This window comes from Lolium rigidum, chromosome 4, assembly GCF_022539505.1.
Source record: "Lolium rigidum isolate FL_2022 chromosome 4, APGP_CSIRO_Lrig_0.1, whole genome shotgun sequence".
Classification (NCBI taxonomy): domain Eukaryota; kingdom Viridiplantae; phylum Streptophyta; class Magnoliopsida; order Poales; family Poaceae; genus Lolium; species Lolium rigidum.
In genome coordinates this window covers 174378924-174404232 of record NC_061511.1, presented here as the reverse complement: position 1 = coordinate 174404232, position 25309 = coordinate 174378924, and the positions used below count along the sequence as shown (strand labels likewise).

The 25309-nt window shown below is 42.7% G+C and overlaps 2 protein-coding genes and 2 long non-coding RNA genes across 5 annotated transcripts; all 4 read left to right on the top strand.

Moving 5' to 3' along the window:
- The first annotated feature begins 1796 nt into the window (after window positions 1-1796).
- Window positions 1797-4805, top strand: LOC124706373 (ERBB-3 BINDING PROTEIN 1-like). Its single transcript, XM_047238040.1, has 10 exons — window positions 1797-1927; window positions 2041-2137; window positions 2633-2717; window positions 2807-2956; window positions 3045-3198; window positions 3371-3586; window positions 3669-3805; window positions 3883-3974; window positions 4148-4330; window positions 4476-4805. The coding sequence occupies exons 2-10, from the start codon at window positions 2041-2043 to the stop codon at window positions 4535-4537; spliced, it is 1176 nt and encodes a 391-aa protein (XP_047093996.1). The 5' UTR covers window positions 1797-1927; the 3' UTR covers window positions 4538-4805.
- A 3324-nt stretch (window positions 4806-8129) lies between these two features.
- On the top strand, window positions 8130-11373 carry LOC124706371 (ran-binding protein 1 homolog b-like). The gene is made up of 4 exons (XM_047238039.1): window positions 8130-8411; window positions 8487-8638; window positions 8757-8882; window positions 10801-11373. Exons 1-4 carry the CDS (start codon window positions 8230-8232, stop codon window positions 11001-11003), a joined length of 663 nt encoding a protein of 220 aa, XP_047093995.1. The 5' UTR covers window positions 8130-8229; the 3' UTR covers window positions 11004-11373.
- Window positions 11374-14068: 2695 nt separating this feature from the next.
- Window positions 14069-14408, top strand: LOC124649443. The gene is made up of 3 exons (XR_006986638.1): window positions 14069-14102; window positions 14196-14266; window positions 14372-14408. It is a non-coding gene; the product is annotated as an uncharacterized LOC124649443 (long non-coding RNA).
- A 515-nt stretch (window positions 14409-14923) lies between these two features.
- LOC124706369 lies at window positions 14924-21332 on the top strand. 2 transcript variants are annotated; one of them, XR_007004395.1, is made up of 5 exons: window positions 14924-14961; window positions 15647-15697; window positions 19034-19078; window positions 20199-20274; window positions 21126-21332. It is a non-coding gene; the product is annotated as an uncharacterized LOC124706369 (long non-coding RNA). The 2 variants fall into 2 exon arrangements; XR_007004394.1 differs by lacking the exon at window positions 14924-14961 and having other exon boundaries at window positions 15045-15697.
- The last annotated feature ends 3977 nt before the right edge of the window (window positions 21333-25309 follow it).

The following is a 25309-nucleotide window of genomic DNA, read 5'->3' as shown; positions in this document are numbered from 1 at the left end:
CGGCAAAACCAGCCATTGTTAACTCAGGAAATTGCCTACAATTAGGTTTTTGGATTGTTGGATAATTAGGCATAATTTCCATGATTAATTCCGAGAATATTAAGCATGACGACGGTAACTACTAACATGTGAAACTCGAACATACTAGATGTAGTGATCAACATGAACGGTAGCATAGCAAACAAGTACAACATCCATCGCTAAACAGATCGAGATATGTCGCACGTACCGATCCGGTGGAGGTGGCGGTGGAGGTGTAGCGGATGATGTCGCGACGGTAACGTTGTTGATGACAACGTTGTTGATGACGGGGACGACGGGTCGAAGTAGACGGCGTTGTAGACGACGGTAGGCAGCACCGCCCGACTTGGACGGAAGGCGACCCGTGATGAAGAGCTTGAGCAGTCGCGCAGAGCGCTTCCCAAAAACCTAATTCGCCCTCTCCCGTACGGGATCGCAAGGACGAGCGGTTCCGGAGACCTGCTCTCCCGTTCGCCGATGCACGTCGGCGCGCGGGATGGAGTAGGCTACGATGGCGGCGCAAGCGAGAGAGAGGTGGAAACCCTAACTCGTGTATTGGATGTGTTTCGCGGTAGCCGGGCGGGGAGATTATATAGGCTCGGGAAACCCTAGGCAACGTGGGCCACGCCCACGTCGCACGAACGTTTTGAGTCGGTTACGAGATAGCCCACGATCCGGGAGCGACCCGAACCGACTAGCTGCGACGCGTCCCGTCTAGGACTCTGTTCGTTTTCCTGAGCTGCAAAAAATAAGGAAAGTCTCGGCTCGAGGCTCAATCCACTCACCACGAGCGCGGCGCGCGTCGTGACGTGTCGTGTCGAGTCGAGTCGAGTCGAGTCGAGACGAGCGAGCGAGGAGGAGGAGGAGCGCGCGTGTAGCACTCCTATTCTCACTCACTTACTAGTGGTGGAACAACCCACCTTATAAGGTGGTCTAACTTCCTCCCAACTTTCCATGTGGGACTAAACTTCCCACCTCTTGCCACTCCCTAGTGAGCTGCCACCAACTTGGGCTCAAACTCACAAGGCTGCCACTATGTGGGCTTTGAGATTTATAGGAAAAACTGAAATCTAATTTGGGCCACTAAAAGTGGGCCCAATATTTCAACAATAATCACACCACTGCCGCCATCGATGGGGTGCGCTACCGCACCTCGACGAGCTTTTTCCTTTCTGTTCCTTGGATGCTTGTGGATATCCAGAAAACCTGCGTATATAAACTGGTAAAACTCTGTTTAATGAAGCGAGGTGGTACTAATTTAAGCTCTTTTTAGATCGTTAGGCTGTGATTAAGATGGGTTCGATGCGGAGCTGGCCCAGCAGCGGTCAGCGCATCTTGTGGCCCATGGTGGCGCGAGCGTGGAGGCAAGGTCAACCGGTAGATAGCAGGAAAACTAAACGAACGGGTACGGTGGCAATGTGAAGTATTAAGTGATTTGGTGAGAGGGTAAAGGTCCAAATAAAAGTTGGACGAAAATTTTGGCAGAAACCTTAGCTTCTTTATTATTAGGTATAGATAAAACATGAAACAATACTTACAGTTTCCTGAGCGAACGATGGAAAGTAGCGAGTAAATGGGCCGGCCCGGCTTTTTTTCCCCTTCAGGCGGCGTCATGCTTCTGGGGCCGCACAAAGCGGTATACAGGAGCCCCCCGAGGCCCCGACCTGGTTGGTGTACAGCCGCACGCGCGGGTCACGTGATGCTCCCTCGCATTTGCCCTAGCCGCTTCAACCCGCCGCCCCCAGACCCGAGCCTCCGCTTCCATTCTAATCCGCCCCTCTCGTCACCTCAAAGCCTCCAAACCCCTCCTCCTCCCAAACCCTAACCCTAAAACCTCCACCCTCCCGCCGCCGCCGCCGCCGGATTCCCCTCTCCAGCCTCCGCGCCCCCTGTTCGGATCGAAGCGGTGAGGAATTCCCCGAACTCTTCTCCCGTATCCGCCGCTCGATTCAGGCGGCCTCGCCCCCTTTCGCAGCAGTTTTCACCGCCGCTTTCTAATTACCCTCGGTGCTTGTCCAGATGTCGTCGGACGAGGAGGTCAGGGAGGAGAAGGAGCTCGACCTCTCCTCCAACGAGGTCGTCACCAAGTACAAGACCGCCGCCGAAATCATCAACAGTAACCTCTCGCCTCCCCGAACTATCCCGTTCCCTGTTCGTTGATGATGTCGCTTTCGATGCGGTTGCTGGTGTGCTAGGTCGCGAAAATGGCCCTGCCTTTGTTGTCGAGGAGGTTATGCTGTGTATTGGTAGCCGTAGCTGGATTTAGCTGCTCGCTCAGTAGGTCTGCAAGTGTTCGTGTTTTTAGGATATTGCGCATATACTCAGTTTAGAACATTAAGGTGTCAAGTAATCCGTACGGACCCTTTGCAGCAGAATTTGGGCATCAACATGGTTAGTGGACTGCTGGTCTTGGTGGCATGTTTTTATCCCAATCAGGACGACACTCTACTCTGTTATGTTTACCTTTGTGTAATTGTAGGGTCAAGGCTTACACGTACTATTGATTTCTGTGGGCTGAGCCATTTCATATGAATGTGCAGATACGTTTGCATTGATGTATGATGGCATCAGATATCTAACGCCCCGTTCATTTTTTTTTGTTGTGCAACAGAGGCTCTGAAGTTGGTCTTGGCCGAGTGCAAGCCGAAAGCCAAGATTGTTGATATCTGTGAGAAGGGTGACAATTTCATCACAGAGTAATGAATCCAGTTCCGTCCTTCACAATATCTTTCTTACAGTTTCCTTGCTGGCTTCCTGGTCACACTGGATTTTCTGTTGAGAGCAGGCAGACTGGGAATGTCTACAAGAACGTGAAGAGGAAGATTGAGAGGGGCATTGCTTTCCCAACATGCTTGTCTGTGAACAACACAGTCTGTCATTTCTCCCCACTTGCCACTGATGATACAGTGCTGCAAGAAAATGATATGGTCAAAATGTATTGTCTTGCTTCAACTTTTTCTGCCATGCATGTTTTTATTTTTATTTTTGCCACGATCATTGAGTATTCTGCTCTCCTTTGGCAGAGACATGGGCTGCCATATTGATGGTTTTATCGCTGTCGTGGCTCATACACATGTCATCAAGGATGGCCCAGTTGCCGGGAGAGCAGCTGATGTTCTTGCTGCTGCAAACACAGCTGCAGAAGTTGCTATGAGGCTTGTTAGGCCTGGAAAGAAGGTACTTTTTTCGACTAAGCACCACTGTTATTTCAGAGTATTTTCTCTTTACAATTTATCCTCCTTTTCTTAGTCATGGTTCTGCATAGCCCTCCCTAGATGTACTAGTTTTACCCTTTCTCATTGTCACGGTCTGCTGATATGCTAGTTTTGCCTACTTATAATTTCTGCAGAATAAAGATGTTACTGAAGCAATTCAGAAAGTTGCTGCTGCTTATGATTGCAAAATTGTGGAAGGAGTCCTTAGCCATCAGCTCAAACAGTTTGTCATTGATGGTAACAAAGTTGTACTCAGTGTTTCCAATGCTGATACGAAGGTTGATGATGCTGAATTTGAGGAGAATGAAGTCTATGCTATAGATATTGTCACCAGCACTGGGGAGGGGAAGGTGAGAATTGATTTTATTTGCACAATGTTATCTCTTTCCTTGAATATTTGCTTACATTTTTTTCTTGATCTGTACCCTGCAGCCGAAGTTGTTGGATGAGAAGCAGACCACCATCTATAAGAGAGCTGTGGACAAGAATTATCACTTGAAGATGAAAGCATCGAGGTTCATTTTCAGTGAGATCAGCCAGAAGTTCCCAATCATGCCGTTCACTGCTAGGTATGCTACTGGACATTGATTTTTCTGATGCACTTTCATTTTGTTTGCTTGCTGACATATGTAGTGAATTGTGGCAGGGCGTTGGAAGAGAAGCGTGCACGCTTAGGCTTAGTGGAATGCATGAATCATGAGCTGTTGCAGCCGTACCCTGTTCTCCACGAAAAGCAAGGTAGTCAAGATAACCCCCTGACTGAAATTGTTTATGCAACTCCTGTTCAAAGTCTCTTCGATTGTGTAGATCTTTTGAACTTCGTATGGGAATCCGATGAGTACTTCTGAACTCATCGGATGTTTATTAGTTCTTCTCTCTTAATTTGTCTCACTAGTTATTGCTCTTTGCAGGCGACCTTGTTGCACACATTAAATTCACAGTGTTGCTGATGCCCAATGGATCGGACAAGGTAACATCACATTCACTTCAGGAATTGAAGCCCACGATATCTATTGAAGACAATGCTGAGATCAAAGGGTGGCTTGCTCTGGGTACAAAGTCAAAGAAGAAAGGTGGTGGAAAGAAAAAGAAAGGTCTGTAAGGCTATCTTGGTTCTTCTGCGTTTTGTTACTCTTTGATACATTTTGTAGCTGATTCTTTTCTCTCGTGGTATGTAGACTGGTTTACATCTTTCTGGTAACTTGTATACTTACAGAACTTACTTTTCCCATCTAATAGGTAAGAAAGGAGACGCAGCAGAAGCAGAGCCTATGGATGTTTCAGAGCAGAGCCAAGAATAATTCAGTCTTTTTTCCTTTGCTTCCGCTGCTTCTGTACCTGCTCCTTCGCTGCATCTGATTGTGTTATATTACATTCAGCTGTGGGAATTTGAGTGTACTTTTTTTTGAAGAGTCTGAAGAAAATGATCGATCCTTCTGCACACCCGTTCACTTCAAAGCACGAATTGATCATTATCTATGGTGTGCTCAATGTGTACTTGTCAATTCTGCTTATAAGTCTGCTTAACTTGAGTTTAACTATGCTGTGATGTTTGTCTGTTTGCTAACATTCATAAGGTGTGAGTTGCTGAAGTTACGGTACTTTTATGTGTATGGCCTTCTAGAATAACATGCATCATTTCAGGCGTGAATGTCTGGGATTCTGTGTCTATTCCCGAATGTCTGTTGTATGTTCATATTCATTCTAGTCATAATAGAATGCAAGATGCCCGGTAACGTGCTACTACCTTCGTTTCAAGGAATAAGGCGCCCTCATTTTACGAGTTGTTTGACTAAGAATTACTTCAAATAGATAAAGATTGTTTGTATGAAAATAATACATTAAAAAGTGTTTTTCAATACGAATCCAACGATACTAAATACATATAATATAATCAAGATTTTGTTGCTCAATTTTTATGGTCAAAGTTCGTCTTGAAATACGGGTGCGCCTTATTTCTTGAAACGGAGGTAGTACTATTGTTTCAGTCTCCTTCATATTAGTTTTCTTTTGAAAGAGTGGCATTCCGTGTTCAATATCTTGACTGAGGCCATTATAAATAATAATAATAATAATAATAATAGTGAATGTATAAAAGAGAAATCCTATATGTGATAAGGGGGGATGTAGTGGATCATGAATACACCACGCTGGTTCAATTCTTGTGGATCTCCCATCGGATTATTGCAAATTTCAAGAATTTAAAATTTCATATTCAGCTATGTGTTTTTACCCGAGGTGACAAAGAATATCGTCATCTACCTAGCCAACATTTATGTCTGGTTTCATCATTTGGGCTTGCTAGTTTTGTCTTGCTTGCTAACAATGTCTTTGTTACCGTAAGGATAACTCGTGGAGCTTCGAGCGTGAAGCAAACAATATTGGAATGAAGATAAAATGCAGACGAACATGATTATTATGCCTTCCGCGAAATAACTGATTAAATGAAGATAAAAGGCAGACGGACATGATTGCTATGCCTTAGAGAAATAACTCAATTTTATACCGTTCATCGGTATTCCTCATCTTCAAGCTTTCATATTTTGGTGTAATTTCTATGTTCCATATTGTTGAAACTTTTTTCTCCCAAGTTATCTTTTGCAATACTCTGGATTATGTGGTAGTGTCTTTTGTTGTTGTTGTTAATTTAGTGTGTTTATAAGATATCAGAAAATTCGACTTGAATACCCTATCTTATCAGATGAGGCCCCAAATATTTCTAGAAACATTTTGATACGACTACCGTATCTATTCCGCCAGTCAAGGATGCCCCGTGAGCCCTTCAGGTGAAGGGCCATACTCCTCCGTCTGGAAATACTTGTCACAATTTTGTCTAAATTCGTATCTATCCACACAGTAAGATGCGTATAGAAAAACTCTATGACAAATATTTCTAGATAGAGAAAGTAGTTCAAGTAGTACTTCACAAATAAACAAGGTTGCAAAGTATCATTTGACAAAGAATGAGTAATAACTAATAAGTAGGAGTAAGCCACATTAGGGAGGGAATGATGAGTGCACGTAAACCTGATGTATCTGCCCGAATTAAAAGATTCCACAAACTTATAGTAGAAAAAAGGTAACAAAGTACGAGTAAACTAATACTCCCGTACATGAACTGTTGATTTCCGTGTAGTCCCATCAAGGATTTAATCTCTAGGTACATTTCAAATTCGCAAGTCCTTTTTGCCGCTTACCCATCATAAACTGTATGTTGTTACAATTGCATCTTTTTCTTTTATAACTTCAATCAATATTTCCGAGTGTGACATGAAAAATCAAATTTGCATTTTGTCGTAATTCGTTACATCAAGAAGCTAATCCATGTCATAAAAGCTGCATAACAACAATTTAATGACATGCAAGCAGTTGTATACAAAGAACTTATAAGTGCACAACATTAATTGATAATAGGTGACCGACTTATCGGTGTAGTTTAGAAGAAAAAAAACTAAGTCTTTTTTTGGAATCCTACGAGAAAAGTGTCTATAGACACAATGTTGTTTTTTCAAAAATAAATGTGCATGCCCTCCAAACTTCAAAGGCAGGTTTTAATGGTTATTTTACTGATATGCAAGCAAGTGAAGCAATCATATGCTAGAAACCTTTTTAACCATACATTCTCTACTTGTCGTCTTGTGTTTGAAAAACATCTTTGAACACCATAATAGTTTCTCATTACAAAGTGTTGAGATTTTTCTTACGGAATATAGGTCTTGGGGAATACATTTTGAACATCTTGTAAAGGGGAACATGCGTGATACCAATTGTTGATATGACTACGGTTTGAAATTAAATCATTTTAAATTCAAAAAGGAAGGTTTGAATGTCGTTGACGTCATCTACTTTGTTTGTGTATGTGATGCTTTTGTGGTGCCATTGAACGGGAGAAAATGAGGTGGACAAGAAGGTGAAAGTAGATGTTGTGCTACAGTCATGGAATACAAAAGTGTGTGCGACTTTTAGAAGTGTCCATCTTTTATATGCCCTGTTGTATTACGAGTGTAAGCAGGGTTATTTGGCTTTTTAAATGGAAAATATAGAGAAAAAGTTCATTTAAGTCCTTTTTGTTTGGGTTGTCTTTGGCTGTCTGTGCCGATGTGTAGGAAAAGTTGATACGAAGAAAAGTTATTGTTCAGAGATTTACTATTTGACAATTTAGCTGGCCATCTGGCTTTGAATTGGAAAATTGCCTCACACACTCTCAAAGTTATGAGAACATGTATTTTTCTGTTTATGTATAATGAAAAACACATGAATCACTAAAACTTACAAGAACTGAGCGACGTGGATGAGGGGAATTGGGTTGCGCGGGCGGTTTGTCGGCAACGGGGCAAGCGGTGGTCGAGGCTGAGGCGTGGCGGCACACAATGGTGTCGGGTCTACGGACCCTAACCCCTCTTGCTCGATGGACACAAGATGGTGAATACTCCGTTTCGGGCAAATAAATAGTTTTCGCTGGGCTAGGTGGCATTCTCTTGTTATTACTCGAAACAAAATGGGCAAAAGAGTATACCGATTTAAAAAGCCGCGGGAAGCACCTCAATTGGTGCTTTCTCTCACCTATGTTTCATGTTTAGAGGGTGGCTTCGGAAATAACCAAACCTTTTGTTTCGCTTCCTCTGCTTATTTTCGTGGAAAACCAAAAAACCTAAACAAAAGGACTCTTTAAAATACAGAAAACCATTGAAAAACTGAAATAAAATTATTACTTGTACTAGAATAGAATAAAATAAAAATCCATGGAGTAGTGGCGTAGTTAACACGCGGTACAGCCGATGACACTATGGCCAGGGTCCCACCTTTCACGTTTCCAGTGGGCCCAACGTCCGTAGGCGGCGGCTCTCCCTCCGTGGTACACAAAAACCCTAGCACCCTCCCCCTCTTTACGGCCCCTCCTCTCGATCGACCTCCCAAAACTCTTCTACACGCTCCCCCTCTCGCCGCCGCGTCCAATCGCAAGTAGCAGCCGCGCCGCCGACCAAGCCTTCCGATGGCGGACAAGGAGCCCGTCGTGGAGCGCCACGTCGCTGAGGAGGAGGGCGAGGACTCCTCCGCCGCGGCCGCCGCCGCCGGCGAGGAGGAGGACACCGGCGCCCAGGTCGCCCCCATCGTGCGGCTCGAGGAGGTCGCCGTCACCACCGGCGAGGAGGACGAGGAGTCTCTCGTCGACATGTAAGCTCACCCCCCGCCTTCTCTTCCCTTTGTTTCGGCTCGATCTGGTGCTGATTTTCGCGCGGCGATGTGTAGGAAGGCGAAGCTATACAGGTTCGACAAGGACGGGAACCAGTGGAAGGAGAGGGGCACGGGCACCGTCAAGCTGCTCAAGCACAAGGAGAACGGCAAGGTTCGCCTTGTCATGCGCCAGGCTAAGACTCTCAAGATCTGCGCCAACCACCTCGGTTTGTAGCTATTTCCTCCGATTTTCCTCCCACCGTAGTAGATTCCCCCCGATCGCTCTGTTGCTTCGAGTAGATTCAGGACAGGATCTGACGGTTGTGGCTTTGTTGCTGTGTGCAGTTATCTCGACCACCAAGATGCAGGAGCACGCAGGTAGCGACAAGTCCTGCGTCTGGCACGCGGCCGACTTTGCTGATGGAGAGCTCAAGGATGAGATGTTTGCCATCCGGTTCGGCTCCGTGGAAAGTGAGTTCTCAGCTCTATTTCCGCGACTCGCTCATGATGCAATTTTTGTCTTGTGGTTTGCTTGGTTGGATAACATGCTATGTAACGATGTTTGTTCCATGTCCTTGTTCCCAGTAGTAATAGTTGTTCCTTTGTATGCTTTTGTGAGATGCATGTGCTACACGTGTTCGACATGAAGTGGTCGCATTCTTACAGCAGAACGGCGTGTTACGTCATCAGGATGTGAGGTTCAGCAATCTAGGATTTATGGTGCTCAATGGATCGTCAACACTATCACTTCATTGTGATCTATAGCAATGTAGTCGTTTTGATGTTCGATGGATCAAACATCGTACTTACTTGAGGATTAGGAATGGGTGGATTTGCTATAGCAAGTGCCATGTTCCAAGATGCAAAACCATTCCTTATCATAGTGAAGGTGGCACAATCACAACCCATCATTTTTTGTTCTCTTATTATGGCCTTGTTTGAGTAATTCGAACCACAGAAACAGTTTATTAGTATTATTTGGGTTAGCCTCTTAATGTCCGTGAAGTTGGACTATTCAAGGTTTGCCTGAATTTACGTCGCAACATCATAGTTCTATCATGTCTCTCAAACCCTAAGCTTCTGCTGTAGATCCATAGTACTGAACACGGTCTGCACATCAGCATTGTTCTTTCTGCCACTTGCCTTGATTATGTCAGTGGTTACAAATTGACATCTTTTCCAGTTGTCAAGTATTTATAAATTAATTAGAGATCACCGAACCGCCCTGCTTTTCAAGTGGCAGAGTAGCCCTATGTATGTGGCTAACCATAAATGTCTGGTTCTAACTTGTTGCAACTTTTTTTGCAGCTAGAAGTTGCTTGTAATTCTATAGGTTCCTGTCATATTATATAAAACTTTAGGCTTGTCCCAGTTGTTTAGCCTGGTTTGTGGCAATAGCAGTAAGCACAAGGTTGCTTTCCACCAGTAGCCTTAGATTTGTGATGAATGGTGGGTTTGTCGTTCGTGTGATTAATGCTAGGCTGTCGCCCACATCAATGTTGGGCATTCTGATTAGGAAAATATTTGTCTCTTTTCGCCTATTGTCTTAATACTCTATTACAGTATGAGGAGTATTTATTCCGCAGTATATAGTATTTCTAGTTTGTCCAAGTCAGTGGTTGCTTCTTTGATATAAATATTGTGTTGCTACCTATAGCTGTTGCTTAATTTTTATCTATAGCTATAACTTCTCTCCTGCCAATCTCCCTGACTGCCTGTTCAAGTAAGTCATATTTACGCTATGTAGTGAGTGTTGGGTTCATTAGCTTACCATGCTTAAATAGACTACGGGTGTTGGGTTCATTAGCTTACCATGCTTAAATAGACTACGGTCCACTAGCCTGTTTGAGCTATAGCCTGCCCAATCATAGAATTTGCTTGGCTACATGGTTAGCTAGTCCAACCTGAGCAACGTAAGTGTTAGTTTTCATAGCAGGACAGCAGTTTGACTCTGCATTTTTCTAACTTCTCTCCATCGGAGGAGAGCTGAATATTGCCTGATTCTAGCCCATACAAGCTAATTTGCTTGCTAAGTTAGTTAATAATTACTATACCTCCATTCCAAAATATAAGCCTTTTTAGAAGGCTATAAACTAGCTTCCTAAAAAGGCTTATATTTCGGAATGGAGGTAATATCTATGAATCATCTATCTTTGCCTAGCAAGGCTGGTGTTAACTGCTCAAAAACCAAACATACCAGTAGATTTGCCATCTGTTGACAGGGGTTAATTGAAAATCATGCAATTTCTTATGCTCTTGGCCACTATAGTTATAGTGGCTGGTGCTCAATATTTTTGTTACACCAGGTGCAAAATTTGTTAGTCATTTGGATCTTCTTAAATACTTGATTGTCACTGCTAATGATGTCTTTTTCTTTATCATTTTATAGACTGCAAGAAGTTCAAGGATTTGGTTGATGAGATTGCGGAGTCGCTTGCAAAGACTGAAGGTGAAAGCGAAGAAGGTTCATCCGCTGCTGGGCTACTGGAGAAACTCAGTGTAAGCGAAAGCAAACCTGAGGAATGCGCAAAAAAGGAGGAATCAACTGATGCCGGCAAGGAGACCAAAACCGAGGCAACCCCTGCTGAGTAGTGGGCGGAGCAGAACCAAACACAACGGTACTGCTGAGCACTGCTTGGTGGAAAGAGTCAGTTTGTCGGTCCTTCCTGTCTATGGAAGTTGGTATCCAGTCAGAAGGTGTCTTGAGCAGAGTCCATTTTCACCCAGTTGGGGGGCCTTCATGGGTTTGAGTATCTACTGTTAATTAAGATATCTGCTCACAGTCTGGGGTTGGCATTTTGGATCTGGTGTTGTCTTGCATTTGTCAAGAACTCGAAATGTAGTCCATGAGTATTGAGTTTGGAACATTTTGGGTTTGATTTGTAGGTGTTTTTGCTGCATCGGTCGGTTATGGATTGCATACAGTTCATATAAGTTAAAATGTTACATTATCTTTTGCACATTTGGTATAACCGTTAATGGTTAATCTTAAAATTAGAACATTTTCGTGGGCCTTAATTCTTCCGAGGAACTATGATTGTGCCATTGTCCTGAAATCTCGATTCTCCTTGATGAGCACACAGATTGCGTCGTACTTGCGTCGCCTGTTGAGGGCCAGAATCATTTTCTTAATGATGAGGATGTCACCAACTCCTGAATCATCTAGCCCTTGAGCTTCATTTGCGATCTTCATGGGTCTGGAGTACATGCTGGCAGCTGATTCACCCTTGAATGACTGGAAGCATTGAAGTTGGGCCATCAGGGTGTCGATATGAGCGTCTTGACACACTCAATGCCACGAATTGACTGCTTCAAGAGTTCCAGATTTCATGTGATGAAGGTTGACGATGTTGGCGACCTTGTCTTCAATTCGTTGGACGTCGAAAACAAAGATGTCCCAATATTTTTCTTTCCTTCTGGCTTCAACAACACCATCAATTGGAACAATTTTGCTTCCTTGTCAACAATGGGAGACTCGTGCCTTCTCATCTTTACTATTATACTAGTACAAATGCCCGTGCGTTGCCACGGGGCAACAAAACATAAAATAAGTCAACATTTTATTGAAATGTTTGTTTATTTTCATGGCCCTTTCAATTCTTTTCTTGCCACCCATGTTTAAACATGATACACATGGATATTTACGTCCGTAGGAAAATATAAGCAAAAAATATTCAAAACAACATTATTTCACTAAAATATAGTTTAATAAGAATCTAAAATTTAATATCATATGCATCAAAGAAACAGCCCAACAATTATCTAATATATCCTTTTATGGATAACATAACACATGTGTTCTTCCAATTTTTCAAAATATATCCAGTAAAAGCAATATAGTTATTAGGCTGAGGGTAAACATTTATCTCCAAAAAATGAGGATATTAGAGATCTTAATGTCGAAAAAGAAGTCAAACCGATATCCTTTTCAGTCCATAGCCCATATGCAGATTAAAGCCCACCTCAACCAGCTGAAGAGAACCGTCTCAAAAAAAAAAAAATACTCTCACACTATTCCCCCATTCCCTCGCCGACCATCTCTTCTTCTCTTCACCGTCTAACCACCGCCGGTGTCCACTCCTCTCCCTCCCCGCGGCTAGCCTCGACGACCTGCTCTTCTCCGCCGGTCTCGTCAACCCCGCGACCCAGCGCAGGTCGTAGTCCGGTGGGAGATCGCGGCCGCTGGTGCTGGTCGCGCAGGTCACCGATTTGTGAGGTCTCGGCCACCGGCGCTGGTCGCTCACGCCACCAATCTGCTAGGTCGTGGCCGCCGGCGCTGGTTGCGGCCGCCTTCGATCTGCGAGGCCATGACCTCCGGTGCCCCGCTAGTGATTCGAGCACTCAATTGGCTGGTCACCCTTGTTGCGGGCGCTCCCGGTCTGCAAGGTCGCGACTGCTGACTCTCGTCGCTCCCGGTCTGCAAGGTACTACGCAAGCACATTTTTCATCTCATCAAGGATAGGATGTGGCTGCAGCAGCAAAGATCCAAAGTACACCCAGGCGCGCTTTTGCGCCATCCCACGTGCCAAACTTGACACGCCGATTACCGCGCGCGCACTCAACCGCCCGGAACATTCACCGCGTGTCGCTTCGCCGCCCTCCACCTCGCTGCACGTCACCCTCCGCGCACCACGTCGCTCGCGCCGCCACTCCGCATCCACGCCGACGAGATGCAGCCCCGCCGCCGCTTGAGCTCTGGCTACCGCGGCATCTGCGCGCGGCCGAGCGACACGTTCTACGTCGAGATCCGCAGCGGCGATGAGCGCATCGGGCTCGGGACCTTCGAGACGATGCACGAGGCGGCGCGCACGTACGACTCCGTCGCCTGGCATCTCGGCCGCTCCCGGCGGTCGATAAATTTCGATGACGTGTGGACGTGGCAACAAGCGGAAGCGCTTGCGCCGCCGCCACCGGCCGTCACGCGCGAGGCGAGGCAGGGCAGCCTGTTAGAGATGCTTTTAGGCATGTATGTGTTGTTGGCCTAGCGTTTTCTTGTTTCTAGACTCTTGTGTTGTTATAGTTGCTATATTAATATATATATTAATATAGCCGGGTCGAAGCATGTTTCCATATTAGTTACACACATTTTCTCGAGCTTTTAAAGCATGACACTACGGATAGAAAACCCAAAAAAAAAAGGCACAGGCAGAGATAGGGAGAAATGCGTTGACTTGCTTTGTTCCGCTCAGGCTTTCCCTTTCTTCTCCCTGGCTTCATCCGTCCCCAACCACTTCTCCGACGGGCCACGGCCGCGCTCGCCGTATTCTCTCCCCAGCCACCATGGACTTGCCCCGCCGCCTAATCTTCAGCGCTCCCGATCCCTCGCCGTCATGCTCTGCTCTTCTCCCGCGCTCGCTGATCCGGTGGAGGCAAGGTCCACCGCTCCGGCGCTCGATTGGTCGCGCCAGCCTCTTCTCCTCCACCCCCATAATCCTCGGCGCCGTCAAATACTCCGCCTTGATCTCCTCCATCATGCAAGATCTTCTACGCCGCCCACCATGCCGGCGTTGCGCGGGCCGGGCCTGTCTCCCACGGCCTCACTCCGTCGTATTTTCTCCCCGGCTGCAACTGCGTCGGAGCAAGATGAGCTCCATCGCCTCGGGCTCCATGTCCCGCCGCCGCCCACCTTCTCGTTTGTTTGACTCGCCGCTGAGGCCTCCTTCCGGCGAGAGGTCGATCTGCCGTTCCGAGGTGAGCAACTCGACTTTGTCGGAAACTAATGATGCTCGTGATTTTCTAACTAATTGGTGCTCTCTGCTTGCGACATCTCTGATGTGCCTGTAGATGCTATTTCTAAGTCTATTACTCTTGAGGTGATTGCCAAAATAATGCAAGACAGAGGTTCAAGATTACAGGTAGTAACGTTAGTAATCGCATGTTTTTTTCTGCTAGGGCCATCAGTTTAGATTGGATGTAATCTTGCATATCTGACCGATCATGGTTGTCTATATTACTAATAGGCAGTTCCTGCCAGGACCTACCGAAGGAAATGATGAGCAATCAAATAACTCCAGGTATTGTGAGTACTGTCATAAGCACTGGAAAAAATATTCTATTTTTTGTAATGATGAGAGCAATGGCGTTCCATTTTTCTGTCTTAATTCATCTGAAACTGACACAGAATTTTTTAAAGAAGGCTTAATTCTCTGTGAAAAAGAGAGGATGAAAGGACCTCAAGGAGTAGGCTTAGATGTACTGGTCGGCATATTACCCTGTCTTGAAAAAGAGATGGAGGAAATTGTCCTTCATAAAACATTCAAGTTGGCTGAGAAGGTTGCATCCATAATGGAAGAACCAGAACCTTTCCTTTCATGGGTATATTCTTCTGTCCAATTCTTTTGTAACATTTAGCATCTTTTGACAAACTTCTGAAATTTCTGTGAACCCAATGCATTTTACTCAATACTGCTAAAGTGCTAAATCGGATTTCATGGTTTCAAATTCAAATGGCTCCCATGTAATGAAGTTCTATGAAGCATGTTGGCACTCCGAAGTCTTTCAATACTGTTTCTCAATCTAGAGTAACTCAAGTGAGCAACAAAGCTGGCAGGTACACCCTTTGTCCCTCTCGGTGTAATTCAAGATGTGCATGCACACTTCTTTCTGTATTGTAAGAATGCATTGTTACTGATATCTGATAGTGGATATCAATAATATTTTTTTAACATGTGCAAAGGCAATAAATACTTGGTGCGCCATCAACTTATATAAAATCTGCTCATAGCATTATCCAGCATTCAAACGAAAACCGCTAAGGTCTTTTACAAGAGTAGACTATAAATCCACAAACTGGGAGTGTTCAAAATACCGAAACAACAACTTTTCAAAGAAAAAAATCTGACCCAAGCATTTTGACTAAATCTTTAACATGTTGTGGGATGTTGGCTTCACACTCGTTGTCCATGTAGGACAGCATGTGTATCACCGCTTTGTTCCGCAGAGTGTAACCAACCTACACATGAATTATATGTCAATACTGCCCAAGAGTTCAAATTTACAGTTCATAATATGTTAGCACCAAAATTTAGTACCCACCTTGACATTTGCTGGGACTTCTTGGCCATTCCACCACCGCATATATGATAGCACCAAAAATCCTGACATGAGGCTATAGAGAAAGCATACATTATTGTTAGCGAAATTGTAGACAAGATCTTGAAAATCAGTAATAACTACATGGATTCTAACCTGTCATTGTTGATTGGCAACCCACATGGTGTGATGCGACGCCAAAGAAAAACGTCATCTTTCCAGCCTTTGATTGCATCTCCAAGAGCAATGTTCAGGTAGAATGATATCTCTTTCAGCTTAAATATATATTTGTGATGAAGTCCTGGTTTATACATTTCCGGTTCAGGATTGGGATCAATTAGAGTAACCGTCCGTTTATCCAGGTTGAACACAAAAAGAATGTAGCATTGTGGAGATGGGCGATATGGTACCAAAATCTGCATAATTTTGAATTATGAAATATTAGGACGTAGGTAAATCAAGAGACCAATAAGTTTATCATCTTGGGACTCAGACTGCATGAAGAATTGACCAGTCTTACCGAGTTGCACTCTGACACATGAAACTCCATCCCTGGCCAGCGTTCACACATCATTGCCATGATCTCGCGCTTTTTGTCAAACGGTAAACGTTTCTTTGGGTCGATGGAGGAGTCGGTCACTAAGGTCCGAGATGAGAGAATTATTAGAGTTAGATGAAACATGACATGTGGTTACCATGTAAGATGAATTTAAACAGAACCACTCACGCAAAATCTGAGATCGACAATGTGATAATTAGTCTCCAAAAACAACCGCGCTACGTCGATAGCATTTTACCCGTACGGCCATGTTGAAAGAATCAGTGTCTATACCATTTTTATCGTTTAGCAAGTCTTTCAATTGTTTAAGACTGATGCTAATCGGATATGGCTGAGAGCTCTTCACCCATATTTGTCTACAAAACAAACCAGAAAGTTAACTACAGGATAAAACTCAAAATTGAAAATGGCGCAGTTTGGACTTACTTCATGGCATCGTTGTCGCTAACAGATAGAATATAATTTCGCAGTTCAGAAAGTGCTTCATTCTTGTTAAACGACTTCTTGATAATCTTCAAGGGAGGTGTGGGGGCATTGGCTACCTGAGGTAGTTGTGTAAATTCAGTGGGAGGAGGACCATTACTGTCCCACATGAGGATATCACTTGGGTCTCCCTTCGTATCAGGTTGTTCAAACTCCGGGGTTCCTTTTAACATATTCGAGGCAGTATTATGTAGGATAAATGGTAACTGTTTCCTGAAGAGTTTGAGTCCATTCTGCAAATTAGGGAGTATAATTAATTCATGGAAGAATTGATCTTCATACTTATCATACTTATATAATATAATATTTGAATCCTTGTGCAAATACCTGAGTTACAGGATGAGCTAGTTCTTGGCCTGTCCACTCTTCCATGAGTTTGAGGACAAACAAACCACATGATGAGCTGCAATAGTGTAAAAAACGTTGGTCTACATGGATCTACAAGTATAAGAAATTATCGAATAGTCCAAAAGGTAATACGGCTGTAACATACCTATCTGTCTGTAATGGTTGCTGAATACACTCCACCCACTTCCATGTAGTTACCTCCAGGTCTTGCCACTTTTGACCTAGATTAAAATCACTCATCTGAGCAGCAAGTTGAAGCTGATTTTGAAGACCTTGTAGCTGTTAAATAGAAAAGGAAATGACATGGTGATATAAAAGGTAGACGTTATTTCACAAACAATTATAATGATAAATATGAGAGTATAAAGTGATTACCGTCCGTTGTAAGTCGGGGCGGTCTTTTGCTGAACCAAAGGAGTCAAGAATTTGTATACGGCGGTTGCGCACATCGACGTTACAGAAAACCCAATGATTTGTATTTTCGTTAAACGGTATAAAAATCTGATCACAAAAAAAAAGTAAGTGGTAGCAATAGTATTTTTATAACTAAATTGAACTCGGTAAATTATGCTGAACTTACCATGTCATGTTCTAGGTAGATACGCACACGTTTTATAATACCATCACAATCTTTCTCGCTTATGTTATTGTTGGCGTCTCTTCGCATTAATTGAGAAATATGTGTGCTTTCGTACCAAACTTTTCCACCAGCCTTATTGGTTAGGTGTTCTTTCGCCCTCAAGCAGTAAGTGTAAGCATTAATGCACTGTAAGATCAAAGAAGAAATTGTCAAATTATAACATTGATATACAATAATTACATGATGTTCTGAGTAAATGTGGAAATAATGTGGACATAAGCACTCTTCAAATTATAACTTTACTCACGTCTCCATCCAACCATCCATTGTTTGGAAATAAGCACTCTTCAAAATCACTGCGCCTTAAGCATGAGTCATGTATCCGGACCAACTTGGTCGTTAGAGGGAAAGACATGATGTATTTTTTAATATCTTCAAGCCTCTTATCATCTCCTGTAATCTCTTCCATCTCTCCATCGGTTGAGCTCATCTATGAAAGGTAGTAGAGTTTAAAAAAAAACTTAGTCAGCAACATTCTATTCAATTCACTTACCTGAGCGCTGCCTACCATGTCAATTTGTTTATTATCATTTTCTTTAATCTCTCCCACCTCTCCGTCGGGTGAGCTCATCTATGAACAGTAGCCATAGAGTTAAAAAAAAGATAGTCAGCAAGATGATGGATTGTTTTTTTTTAAATGGGATGTGATAATGTGCAATAACATCATTTTCTATTCATTGCCTTACCTGAGCGATGGATGCCGTTTCACTCTTTTTCATATCAGTTACCTGAATCTCTCCCATCTCAACATCGGTTGAGCTCATCTATGCATGGTAGTCATAGAGTTAAAAATTAGAAAGTTAGTCAGCAATATGATGAATTTATATTTTTATATAGTGGCAGATGTAATGTTCGCATAAAAGTAAGGGACCGTATCAGAGGTCGGATTCCATACATGCATATAACAATAAACTGAACATGGAAGAGAGTAGAAACAGCATACGACCTACTGATTTATGCCTACGTATCAGAGTAGAAATAGTTGCAGTTGTATCCATAATTTTAATATATCATAATATTTTGTTGCCAAAGACATATTGTTCTACTGATGTATTTACCATTGCCTTCTAATATGCTACTTGTAGTAATGGTAAAGCAGCAGTAGCAAGCTCTCTCATCTCTCTCTCAAATAAGAGCAGCAACAAACAATAGTGCCTCATATTCTCTAATTCAGCAATTAAATTACGATAATTGCTGCATCTCAATTATAGCAAGCTCTAGTTTTTAAGTTTACCCTAGTCAAGATGCAGCAATATAGTCCAGTTTGGCTTTGAACCAAATGGCTGTTCTTGAAATTTCGAATCAAACAAGGGATAATACAGCTAATCAGGCATCTAAATTTCACCTAAGTTAAAGAACAGATTTAGACGATTTCTAATCCAGTAGATGGCTAATGAACAGATTTATACCATGAAAGACATTACATAGGGCTAGGATTAATTTTACTTGGTGTACATTTGGTTTACAACAGCACAAATGAATGGAGAGAGGGTGATGGTGCATGAGCTTGTATTATAGAGATTTGATTACATACCTTGAACGAGATGAACTTCTCTGCAGGTCCGACTTTTGATGTCCCTTGAAACTTGTTTGAAGAATGGGCAGGTTAAAATCTCTCCCCGGTGGTGCTTGAGGGTACCTTTTATATGTCTGCTTCCTTACCGCAATTTTGGTAAATGTTTTAATTACCATTACAATAGCGGGATGGTATCAAACCGGTAATTAGGGGAGATGATTTATTACCTACTGAAGCGTGATTTACGAAGATATTTTATTTATGGTAGGGAATATTTTGTGGGTCTGATGGAAATCAAATTAATTCAATTGCAGGCGTGTCTCCGGTTTCCTTATTTGCTTCTTTTACCTAAATGGATATGTGCTCGTTCCCTGATCCGTGCTTATTAATTTTTCGGGCCTTGTTTCTCCGGGTTTAAATGCGCTGGAAATTAGGGACTAATCCCGCCAGAAATATTTCACATGCCTTTTTTTCTGAATAGTGCGAGAGAAAAAGAAAAGACATGATGCTGCGGGATCTCCGGATACCATTTTTATGTGTGCACAATTATCTTAAATTAAGTAATTACATAATCACCATTACTATAGCGTGATTTATGGGCCGAGTTGATTTTAGCATCCGGAGATCTTATTTGGGTCGAGTTGACTTACTCATTGATTTGATCCACGTAACTTTTGTGTTTATTAAATGAGAGCATCTGGAGATACTATTTGGGTCGAGTTGAATTACTCAGTGATTTGATCCACGGAATTTTTGGGTTTATTAAATGACAGCATCGGGAGATACTATTTGGGTCGAGTTGACTTAGGCACTGATTTGAGCCACGTAAATTTTGGGTTTATTAAATGAGATGCTTTATTACAAATATTTTATTTTATTTAAATTTGTCTATTATTGTATGCAAGTTTTTGCTTAGTATAAAATGTTGTAGGTTTGCCTTGGAAGCTCTACCAGTTTTGCTCACATGTGTTTGCTAGAAGGTTCAAGTTTTATTGATGCATGTTTTCCTTTTATAATGTGTCGCAGGGATAAAAAAGATTATAAGCCAAATCCCCTATTTGACCGTGTTATAGATGTCCTTTTTTATTCTTCACGCTGAACACAAAATGAACTGCTCTACAGCTTCATGTCTTCAAGATAAATCATGTCTTCCATTATCCGCGCAAGTAGTAGGAGTAAATTGGTGCCTAATTAGAAATATTTATGTAGTGGTGTCGATGTGTTCACTGCTCTTTCTGGTGCTGTTGGAGCTCTATATGGTACACTGCATGGTGGCGCAAATAAGGTAAACTTTATTGAGCTTCCTCCTTGTTGATGCATTTAAGCGATACATTATTCAGGATCTATTAGTCTTTGTTGTTTAGGAGAATAGGAACCCATCTCATGTACTCACTGCCTTCCGAGACGTAGGGTTTTATAGAACCCCAAGTACCGGTTGCCGTACTTCCGCAACAAGGCCATAGCACCCATGTAGCGACGCATCTTGTCACGTGGACCACCGATAAATGTTCCCGGCAACATGGTACGCTTTCCAATAGCATCGGCACTACCCTGAACATCTGTTGAGCTCACCTATGAACATGTGGTAGTCATAGAGTTAAAAAAATACTAAAGATAGTCATCAAGATGATGATTGCCTTGACATGCATTAACATCATTTTTGAAAGGTATCATAGAGTTAAAAAATAAAAAAGAGCTTAAGCAAGGAGATGAATTGCCTTACCTGAGCGTTGTCTCCTGATTCACTCTCTTTCTTATCATTTTCCACAATCTCTCCCATCTGAATATCAATCGAACACATATGTGAAAGGTAGTCATGGAGTTAAAAAAATAAGATAGTTAGGAACGTGATGAATTAGTTTGTGAATAGTTTAATTTATACTGTTGAATTTCTTCTCTAATTCTTAATCACACATATATACCTTTATATCTGAAACAGTCACCTGATTTTGGGTGAAAATTAGCACACTTAATCTGTGTTTCACAAGTGATTTAAAACTTTTATATGTGATAAGATGTTGATGATAAGGTCAATTTTGAGCTATTGGGCTGCAGTCAGTAAGCTCCTTGATTAGTATGTTAAACACGCTAGAGTTTTCAGACATCTTATATACTATTATTACTGTATAAATTCAGAGATTCAATACAGTAGAGCATTGGACGCTTGGTAGCACCCCAGAGCAAGTGGTAAGGGTGAATACATGTACGAGTATAGAGTATGGACCTGGAATCATTTTGCTCGGACGGGTAGAAGCCTTATACATATGGTTAGTGAAGTTTGATGTTAAGTGCAGTTTAGCGACTTCATTGCTTTTTAGTATTTAGTACTACATGGTTACCGAATTTGACGATGGTTCATTCCAAAATTAGCTTAAGTTGCCTTTTGTGTGCAGGTTATAGCATGAAATTAGCTGAAGTCGACGACAACATCAACAGGTAGTTTTTCCAGTAGCACCATTTCTGTATTTTGTTCATATTTGTCTGGGCGGTTCAAAATTTCTGGGCAGCAACTTGATATGTCATTTTACCATTTCAGAAGTGCTCAGATTTGGATATAATTTGAACAGTAGGCTCATATTAGTATGTTTGTTTTTCTGTTATTTCCCGCATTTCTCTTCCCAGGATCTTCCCTTGAAGGCGATGCCGCCAAGAAAGCGGGGAAAAAGGGGGTGACCACCGCTACCAAGCAGCAGCAACCGCAACCGCCCGACCCGCCTGGACCTGACGCTCCCGTGCAGGAGAAGCTGCGGTGGCTTGCTGACCAAGAGAGTAAGTGCCTCAGAGCCCTAACTCCTTACCGATATGCTTTGCTTTTTATTCTTTTTTACTGATTTTGATTTAATGCTTGATTTATCAATTTTGTTTCCTTTGTATTTGCATAATTCGTAGTGGCATTATACTATTTATAGTTTTTGACCTGGTCCGTGATACGCTAAAGACAAGTTCTATCATCTGGTATCTTGGCACTTCAAACGGGTAGAAGCCGGGGTTGGGCAAGCTTGTGGCTAGTCCGACCTCGATCATATACTCTATCGGGCATTGGGCTGGGCCAAAAAAATCACAAGCTTGCCCCGAGTCCCGGCTCTAGTCCCGGGCCCCGGGTGAAAACCTAGTTGCCCCGAGTCTCGTTTCCACCCTCGAATTCAAACCCCTCAAATTATAATTAGGAGAGGCTAAATGGTATCACAACGAAATTCACTCGGGTTATAGATGGTCATGTACATGATCTTTTCTTGCTTTTTAGTTAAGCAAGAGATTCATCTCGAAATCATTACAGCTGATATTCACGCATTATGATTATAATGACCGTAATGGTGCTCGTACAACTCTACTTAATTCTACTCCTGGTGTTAAAAAATAAATTATTATTAATACATCGCTTGCTGCCTCGATGGAATGATGCTTTGCAACGTAAACGATTAAAAATACTTCAGTTCTTGCGTAGATTCGTAGGAACTGCTTGTGAAGCTGTGTCTTTTGGGGTTAAGTGGTGTGTATTTGGGCTTGGCGTGACGTGATTGCATGAATCCATGTGTCAACAATACATTGTGTTTCGTTGTTATGGTATGAAATCAGGAGGAGCAGGGAGCTCCTTAATCGAAAAGAGAAACTATCTGGGAGATTATCTAACTACCTATATTCACCAGCTGGATCGAGTCCCCAATCAGAAAAACTTCAGTACAAGTTTTTCTTTTTTTTGCATAAATCAGATATCAAGCTGTAGAAAGCAACTCGTTAAAATTATCTGCAGGAATCGCTTAAAAATTGTCTCGAGGAGGTAAGAAACATTCCTTAATGTTGACTTTAGTTTGAAGGATGCAGCATCCACAATTTTACAAAGATGTAACGGCACCATTATTGTTGTACTCGCAGTTCGTAGGCTACAGTCTGGAACCGATCTTGAACTCGAAATTTAATGTTAATGGCAAGGTTCTCTAATTCTTCAAAAGTATTCCAGAAAAAAGCATGCCTGATTCGAGACGGGGAGAGGATGTTACATACTTGAACTCCCAGCTCTGATGATCCGCCTTGTGACACACGATTGATCTACAGAAATGAAGCCATAGCTTTAGAATAGTTTTAGAATTCACATGTTTAAGAAGTTTTTTAAGCCTTTACGTACCTGAGAACGGGACAAACCGATGAAGATCTACAGGGAAATATCTTGATAATACTCCTGGTGGTTTGGGGAGGTGCTAAATGAGGACGTGTTGTTCTGGGCTGGCATTCAGATTTATAGGCAGCGTTCCATATATTGGGATCTGATTGGATCCAAATCTTTTTAAACGTGGAAGGGAGAGATATCATTCTGCAGTTACGTTCTAATCGTTCCTCTCAAATCTCTACGCAATTAATGCTTGATATTCTTTTAAGTTTTGTGAGAAGGATGTCCTTGATCCGTGGTTAACTGATTGGCCATTTAGTTTAGAGGCAATTTCAGCACCTCCCCAAATGTTCCGATTTTTTTAATCAGAGCTATGGCATGCAGTTTTTCTTTATATTAGTAATCCCTCGCTTACTTGGGCATCATAGTAAGTGTGGACACATTCTTGGCACGTCTTAAACTTTACCAATTAAAATTCACAACAAGTAGAAAATAAAAGAAATTGCGAGAGAAAAATGTGGATGGCCAACGAAGGCAGCATCCCCTTAACCCTTTAAGAACTTGTTCTCACGAAGCTGATCCACTCGCTAGCCATAGCCTGATTCCCACATTGGACTTCGGAGACTCAATATATAAACCGAAACGCATGGGTGATTTCAGAAGCTATCTTAAACAAAAGGTTAACAAAAATCCGATAATTTTTTTTAATATTTCATTCGTAGAGCCTGAATGCTTCCTCTACCATATTGTTATACCACAAGACCAACACATTATTTTTAAAGTGTAATGTTGCACAGTTGTGCGCCACCAATTAAGCCAACGAGCATACAATAGAAATAATCCTTTGAGATGGCGCCAACTCGTAGTTTCCTAATACCTTCCCTGTGAGCAGCATCTCCTCCAGATATATCTACCATCCGACCATGGTGCCCCTGCTGTTGGAGAACGGCCACCGCTGCAAGCCTGCAACGATGGTGGTGGTGATAGGTGATGGATGCAAATCTTCTAAGTGAATCAAAATTCAGTCCAATGACCTTTTCAAGCTAGCCACCTGTTTAATTAAACAGAAAAAAGATAGTGAGATAGCAGCACCCATGTTGAACAGTTCAAGCACACTTTATAAAACATTCCAGGAAGCCATATATAGATCAATAAATTTATAGATGAAATGATTACCATAATGGAACTGATCTGCACAAATTTTAAAAGATAGCATAGTGAAGTACAAGCGCAAAGTATCTCACCTAAGATGTAAGGATCTCCTTCCAGACTATGTTCTTCGTGTAGGTATTGACAGGACGCCTCTTCTTTTTGCTTTCATCAGAGTTTGTTTTCTTGTTATCAACATCTGTGATGACAAGAATCTTGACGTTCTTTCTAGCAGTAGATCTAGATAGCGCGACATATAACTGCCCATGAGAGAACACTGGCTCAGACAAGTAAATACCGGCATTAGGTATAGTCTGCCCCTGTGCCTTGTTAACAGTCATAGCGAAGCTGAGCCTAACAGGAAACTGCTTCCTCTTCAATTGAAAAGGGAACATCTCATCATCGGAGGGGCAAAGGGGGATCCTTGGCAAGAAGATTCTCTTTCCAGCATGTTGGCCTAGCACAATTTCTGCATCGATGATATTCCTTTGGAATCCTCGAACCACCAGCCTCGTGCCATTGCAAAGTCCGTTTGCGGGGTCAATGTTTCGGAGCAATATGACGAGGCGCTTAATCTTGAGCTTTAGCAAATGTGGAGGAAGACCAGTAGGGGTCAATGTGTTAAGAAAGTCGGTGGGTAGTAGTTATGAGGGTCGTCCACCGCACAATCAAAGCTACGGTACACCATCTCTTGTCCTTGGAATCGATTAATCATCTTCAAATTAACCCTATCAACGCAATCATTTCGTGTCGACAAGATTGCTCTGGAGGTGATGTAGTTTGGGTCTGACATGTTAGCACCAAGGCTGGGAAAAACGCAGTCTATTAGTTTATCAAGGTCGGAGCCCTTCTTCCCAGAACATGGCACACATATCTCGTCAGGAAGACGGATGTCACCATCACCATTGGCCTCCTCCTTACCATCACCGATGCGCAGTAGGTACTCCGCAAACCAAGGGTCACTATGTGCCCTCATATTGCGTTCAAGCTTTAGGTGAGTCATGCAATCCCAAAGGTAAGACCTACGTAGCGACGCATCAATTATCTGAGCCCTCGACCCCTTACG